Source organism: Halichoeres trimaculatus, unplaced genomic scaffold (genome assembly GCF_033239565.1).
Source record: "Halichoeres trimaculatus isolate MK-OKI-2021-1 unplaced genomic scaffold, fHalTri1.1 fHalTri1_scaffold_12, whole genome shotgun sequence".
In the NCBI taxonomy this organism is placed as follows: domain Eukaryota; kingdom Metazoa; phylum Chordata; class Actinopteri; order Labriformes; family Labridae; genus Halichoeres; species Halichoeres trimaculatus.
Genome location: NW_027437190.1, coordinates 16,474,570 through 16,481,784, shown reverse-complemented (window position 1 = coordinate 16,481,784; position 7,215 = coordinate 16,474,570). Strand labels below are relative to the sequence as shown.

The following is a 7,215-nucleotide window of genomic DNA, read 5'->3' as shown; positions in this document are numbered from 1 at the left end:
CTGTTGGTTCTCTGTTTATATGTGTATATCTCTGTTTACGTCTCACAATGAGGAAATCCATGATAGAAACACTACAGTGTTGGATGTTATAGTTAAAATCAAAGCCTTGAGGTTTCATCTCAGAGTTTTGCAAAAACATTTAAAGTGTAAAAAGCTGTTTCAGGCAGCAAAACAAAATAACGCCGGAATCTGCTGTAGCCTCAGACTTGGGCTCAGAGTACATGCTATTTGACGTGGAGGCGCTAGATGGTGCTATTAAGCTGTGCATATAGAGTACAGGAGAAGTTTTAGACACTGGCTTAGTTTTACCTCACGGCCAGCCAAAGATACAAAAAAGCAGCTCAACAAAGTGTAAATAACTAAAAGATCGTTTCATTTTCATTCGTTGAATTAAGAACAAGATCTTCAAGATGTGTGTGCAGGCAACACGAGGACTACAATTTTATACAAGTGATGCTTCAATAGAAACTTGTAACATTGAACAAAAGAATGATAAAATAGCTAAATATATATATATATTCATGACACAACCAGAATTTTTTCGTTCACAAACTGTAACTGAGAGGGAATAGAAGTCTACAAGTGTTCATGTTTTTTTTTTCGTTATTACCAGAGATTAGATAAATTTAAAATAAAGATAATTTCCTCCGTTATAACGAAAAACAAGTTGTACAATTTCTCCAAGCGTTTTTATACGGTCTGATTTTTTTTTTTTTTAAGAATGTTTTGTCAGAATTGACCCCAAAGTCAAGCAAAACTTCACGAGGACAAAAACTTGTCACATTGCATTTTTAAAAAATGTCCCCCACTATTTGAACGAGAAAAAAAAAACACTTCTTATATATAAATTTATTTTAGTGTGATGTTTTAAAAGATGCGCATTTATTCACAAAATCTTTGTAGGAAAATGAGGTGCGTAATTGTGGAAGAGGTCCGTTTACTATCAAGGTTCAATCACATGGTAGAAAAAAAAATCTGAAAAGTAATTCGCTAAATTTTGAGAGAAAATACATAAAAAATATTAACACCAAAAATAAATTGCGCCGTTTAAAATGGAAATATTCTTAATTAGTTTGACATTTATCACACTAATTTTAAATGTTGGTTAAGTGGGTTGACACTGTGAAGCGTGCGTGACCTCTGCGACTTTGATAGTTTGAAGTGCCATTTTTACGCTCAACAGAATTACACAGATAAACCTGAAAAAAAAACAAAAACAAAAAATAATAATCGATATACTATGGTGCTTCCTAACTCCCGCTCGTTAAACTGTGCTTCGTGTTTTATTTTGATATTGAAATGTAATTGCTTTGCCAAGAAAGGCCTTTTTCCCCCTTCAGGCCTTTTCCCTCCCTGGTCCTAAAAACATGATCTGCGCGCGGAGGTCCTGGACACAACACCTGTTTTATTTTCTCCGCATTAATTAACTTGTTCTGTTAAATTCTTAAACACACTTCAGGCCATCTCATAATTTCAGAGATAAAAATAGATTTAATCGACTCAACAATGAGACAAATTGAGTCGATGGGCTGATCTGAATTCATACTGACTTTATTGAGTGGCTCACATAAAAAGCCATTCTCGGAGGAGAAACAAAAATTATCATCGAAAAATTAAAATCACTTTACAACATGCTTGCTTAAATTAAACAGGTGGGTAAACAAGAAATGATTTCAAAATCTTTTACAAATAAATTCAAAGTGCGCCTAATGATAGACCCCTAAATACAAGAAAAAAGGTGGTTAAATAGAACTCCCCACAATACATTTCATATCATGTCAAAAAAATCAAAGTACATTTTCTCGTATATTTCAAATATTTACTAGAGTTCATATACAACTAGAAATACCTATACAAAATCATCGTCTCCTGGACAAATACATTACTTACCTTTACATGGGGCTGTAATTATTCTAACCTACATTTCTCAGTATATACAACACATTTTGCAGCAAAGTAACCTCAGCTGGTTACTTTCAGACTGCGCACATACTGTAGGTCGTGGAGTGAGTATTAATATGTTATCCAAACTTACAGCAACAGATAAACGAACCAGTCACATCCCAAATCTCCCAACCTTACAGGTGTTTGTTCCTACCGAGCAGCCCGTCAAAAATGAACAATATCTCTTGCTCGATAATAAAGTGCCACAGTTTGGTTTGGAACATTATGTATGGTAGCAGTAGCACAACTTACATTGCAGGCCTATGTGTTCCCCCACAGCAGTGTTTTAGTTTTGCGTGTTTGAGGAGATAAAAAGACCAAATCAAATCAGACTGCAAAAACACAGAAGTTGTGCCCTGTCCCAGTGTGCCTACAAAAGTTGATTACTCCTCTAGATGTTTTTATGAGAAGTTTGTGATAGTACAGCTATGAAATTTTGCTGTTATGTGTCTGAAACTCTTGGGAAAAAGACAGAAGTATTGGCTGTTCTGACTGACTTCAAACACTTTGCATACAGTAAAGTATGTCCACTTTCAGGTCACCACAACATTTTGTTGTTGTACAGTTTCTTCACTTGACAGAGGGGACTTTCAGAGGCCGTTCATGCCCACTCCTTGGGTGGACTCAGGTGGGTGCAACAGGTCGGGAGAATGGCACGGAGGGCTGCCCGGTGCGCTGTGCTCGCTGTCGGTATCACTCCCCCTCTTTCCTCCACTGCCCCCGGAGCCAGAGCCGGCGGAGCCTCCGGCGCTGTGAGTCTTTACGTGTTTACTCAGGTGATCGCTCCGCATAAATCTCTTGTTGCACACTGGACAGGCGAACCTTTTCTCGCCGGTGTGCGTGCGTAAATGTCGCTGAAGCTCGTCGGAGCGCGTGAACCTCTTCCCGCAAAACAGCCAGTTACACACAAACGGCCTCTCCCCGGTGTGCCACCTCAAATGCGCCTTGAGATGCGACGTTTTACCGTAAACCTTCCCACAGCCCGGGATGTGACAGCTGTGGAGACCTTTCCTCCGGAGGCTTGCTCCCGCCGGTCCAAGTCTCTCAGCCTCTTGGCAGTTCGGGCAGTCGCACGTGGCTCTGCCCGAATACCGCCGAGCAGATGACCTCGGAGACCCAGCCAAAGACGCAGGTGGGGCCCCAGAGAGCATAGTCCCCCCTGCCCCGGCTAGCGGAGAGGGACTCGTGTCCGGATAAGAGGATAACACCGGTTTGAAACCGTCCATCAGGTGCTGGCCGGTTGTCAACAGGTGTGGAGAGGGGCTCGTGCTGAACGCAGAGTGACTTAAACTGGAGTAATCTGAATTATATCCGCCCAGAGGAGAGTGCAGGGAGGTCTGTAGCCCACCGGAGTGTAAGGACGACTGTAGTGCTGCTCCGTTAGGGTTCTGAACGTCAATCCACCCCGCTCCCACGTCCCACCACGCGGACGCACCGGTGGTTCCGACCTCTCCTGTTGGGATCCCGGGATGAGACGATTTGAACCAGGATTCATACGGATGCGCCACGCTCATCCTCGGATAGATGCCCTGCAGACTGTCCACTGAGGTGTGCACCTTAGAGATGAAGACCGGCTGGTGGCTGGGCTCCTGAGAGCTGCTTGAAACAGACGCTTGGAAAACTGAATAATCGTTTCCAAAATGAGAACCAGTCGAGGTCCCGGACGTGAGGGAAAAAGCGCTGGATCCATTAGAGCTGTTGGTGCCGAAAGAGTCCGAGATGCCGGATCCGTTACGGGACACCCCGAAGCCGGACAGGCCGGATCCGAGGCTGCAGCTGCTCGCGGCGGCTGCTCTCTTCCATGGGTGGAAGCCTTTTCCAAAAGATGAAGAATTATCCGAAAGAGTGGACGGTGAAGGGCTCGGACTCCCTATTTTGTTGCATGTTGCTGCTAACATGGCTAAAGGAGTCGATCCTAACCTCGGCTCCTCCTGAGGGGAACAGAAAAGATGAGTGAGTTGAGTGGTCAGTCTAACAAGTCAGACAGGTTCATGCACACATGTCTCGCTGGATTTCCACTCAAACAAGACAGATAAGTAAGAAAATTGTTTACAAATGCATTATGGATAAGACTGTAGTTTAAAAAAAGTTTGAAAAACATGACCCATGTTTCTGATAACCTCCTACCTGGACGAACAGAAAGTAGACAACTGAAACGCGAAACAGCAGCGCTCACAAATGCATGCCAAACAGGACAGCACAAAAAACAGGCATTTGTTTCGAGCACCAGCACAAACTTCTATCCCGTACACAGCCTGAGCTTTCTCACAAGCGCCTCTTCAAAATATAACCAACGCACTGCCTCTGCTGCCTGCTGTAAGTTTAATCCCCCTCCGCCGGACAATGACAAGAACTAATTAAACCAGCAAGAAAGTCCTTTCGACTCACCCCTAGAAGTGAAGTTGCCATCACACAAAAACAGTGCCCTCCTCAGAGGATCTTTTTATATTTATGAATCAGAGCACTGTTTTTTTAGAGGTGTGCAATACAATGATGTGTTCCGCCCATTCTTCCACAATTGTAGGCTCCTCTCCGGGCTTTGAAGTGCCGCTGTGACACGGGCGACCAATCAGCGGCCTCGTCCCGTCGCACTGCCACACAAACCACCGTGAGGTCATCAATAGAGAGCCCTCAGACAGCTCTCCACCCTCCTCCACCCCCACCGCCCCCTCCATAAGAAAAGACAGCGGAAGGAAGGTAAAGTTAAATGAGAGTGAATTAGGAAGGAGGAATTAGGGGGCCACTTATTGAAATTTTACAGAACATCACGTTCCATAAATCTGAAGGAAGCAAGACTATGAGCTGGGGTACTTTACGTCTTTAGATTGTGGTGAAGTTGGCCACACAAAAAAAAGAAAAGAAAAAGTCACCAACATTGACTAAAGAAAAAGGCAGATTACGCCACTGTATGTACCACTGAGTCAAAGTAAATTTATGTTTAATTATTTTGAATGATTACTGCTAGTTTTTACGCCCTGAAAAGTTGGAGGTAAACTTTTATAATGGGCTACAAATAAACTTGTTTAAATGTTAAAGTGGGTCAACTCTTTGTAGCCCAATTTCACATTTTTGGCATGACACTTAAAGCTGTTAAGGTATTCTGTTCTGCTTCTACTTGACGTTTTATCAGTCATTTTAAGACTTTTTTTTTTGTCTTACTGGTTTTTCAAACCCACACTGGCCCTGGCATGAATTCCCCCGCGTGTGTTTTTTCCCTTTTTTTCGTGTGTGTGTTCATGTTTTAACTTCTCAAGACTCAATATACACAAACTATTACAAGAGATACAAGGGTTGCCTTGTTCTGCCGGTGGACCTATATTACACCGTCTCAAACTTTCACTTCACTGTAATTGGCCTCAATTATCTTCAACTGTTTTGATTAAAAGTGCTAGATGGAGCATTCCGCTTGAGCGTGATTCATTTTTTTTTCTGCTGTTGAAGTAACAGACGGAGCAGGGGATGAACAGATTAAATGACTCTGAATTATTTTGCCTCAAATTAGAAAATAAAGGAGAATATCTCTCAAAGGGGTTATTGGCACTGTTGCTGCGTCAGGTAAACTGAGATAATCTATCAAAGTATGAGCTCACACTCTGTTTCAGACTAAGGATAAAATAAGCTGCTTTTACTGAATAGGTTTATCACTTTGCACACTGACATTTAGTTCAATCTATAGAGGAAGCTGCTATTACATAATAAGAACTTGTAGGCTAAACGCGCGTTGAACCCTGGGACTCTGTGGGCGCTATTAGCATGCAATGTGCACCGGAGGCATAAATTTCATTTGAATTTCAAATTTAATAACGCAGGAGGTTTTTAATCATCCGCACTTTTATTTGTTTGATATTAACATGCTTATTGACCGGCTCTGTTGACCAGCTTGGTCATTACAGGACAGGGAAAAGTTAATTAAAACGACCAGGGATTATTCATCACATCATCTGCCTAACCCATGTCGCTTCCTTTATTACACAGCGTGATAGATGGACTCACTGATTAATTCTTGTGTTTCTAGGATTGGACAACAGCTTTTTGGATTAATTTACACTGCTCTACCTTCAGGCGTAAAAAATGGAGGGGCAGGGAATACTAAAACAGGCCAAAAATTATTTCATTCTTGCACTTTGGAAAAATAAAACTTCAAAAAAAGACGCAGCAGAGCACATGCATTCATTCCATTTATTATTATCACAACAGGTCCTAGATTAAGGTGTTCAACATTAACCAAAATGTACAGATTTATATAACTTTTCTCGTTTTATTTAATTTATAAACTTAATATCCGTTTTTATATCGAATCTTTCCCTTTGAAACTATAAACTCACGGGTAAAAGTGTCGATTTAATTAATTAAAGGAAACAAGATGAACAAAGATAAGGCATGAATTTATTCAAAGCAAGGACAGATTTTAGATAATCAGGAAACACAAACACTCACGCACACACACACTTGCCTTATTGACGTTTGAGATAAGAAAGGAGCTCATATCGATCTGTTTTCTGCTCATTTATTATTTTTTTAATACTCGCCAATCCAACCAATCAAACAAACTGTCGAAATACCATAGCGAGCTGTGAAAATCGTGTAAAAGGCGCGTTTAGAGGCGAATAAAAATGTGACAAAGTAATGGGGAGAATAAAACCTACGTACCGTGCTGCTCCTCTCCGCACTGCTTTCATTGATTGACCCCCGACGTTTGCTCTCTGCAGAGGAAAACACATCTCCTGCTGCCGCTGTGTGACTGTGCACCGTGCAGGAGAATTGCAACACTGGATATTCAATTAAGAACTACTTGGAAAAAAAATTCAACCGACTTCTGCTTCCTCTGCATGCACTTCCCGCAGGTACATCAAAGTGTAGATATAATATGAAAATAATATTTAAGTTTTGTAGAAGAGAATTTAATAACACCGCGTACTGCTTTTCCCTGACTTTCTACCTCCTAAAGGTGATGGCCGTTCAAAGCATTGTGCGTGATAGTGATTTTACGCATTTGGGGAGCAGGGTTTGGGCTGCAGCTACAGGGGACATGCTGGCCTCTGGTGACAAATTACCAAGTGATCATCCCAGCAAGACTAATGTCAGAGGTCAGTGTGATAACTCCTCGACAGGAAACATCTTCCTGCTGGAGCCGTGAGAGATATTTAATCCACGTGTGCTTCAAAATCTGATTGTCTAATTTATTCTCAGCACACCTCTCCAAAATCAGTCTTTTGTTGCCTGTTGCTTTCAGCATGTTAGAGGGTCGGTGATAGTTCATATGGTGCGCAC

The 7,215-nt window shown here is 41.8% G+C and overlaps 1 protein-coding gene across 3 annotated transcripts; it reads right to left on the bottom strand.

Moving 5' to 3' along the window:
• Window positions 1-1,255: 1,255 nt before the first annotated feature.
• Window positions 1,256-6,775, bottom strand: sp8b (sp8 transcription factor b). Of its 3 annotated transcripts, none has more exons than XM_074683722.1 (2): window positions 6,595-6,775; window positions 1,256-3,875 (listed from the first exon to the last, which is right to left on the bottom strand). In XM_074683722.1, exon 2 carries the CDS (start codon window positions 3,840-3,842, stop codon window positions 2,535-2,537), a length of 1,308 nt encoding a protein of 435 aa, XP_074539823.1. In that variant the 5' UTR covers window positions 3,843-3,875; window positions 6,595-6,775; the 3' UTR covers window positions 1,256-2,534. The 3 variants fall into 3 exon arrangements, with proteins under 3 accessions (XP_074539823.1, XP_074539822.1, XP_074539821.1); XM_074683721.1 differs by lacking the exon at window positions 6,595-6,775 and adding an exon at window positions 4,072-4,164; XM_074683720.1 differs by lacking the exon at window positions 6,595-6,775 and adding an exon at window positions 4,333-4,445 and having other exon boundaries at window positions 1,257-3,875.
• Between the last annotated feature and the right edge of the window lie 440 nt (window positions 6,776-7,215).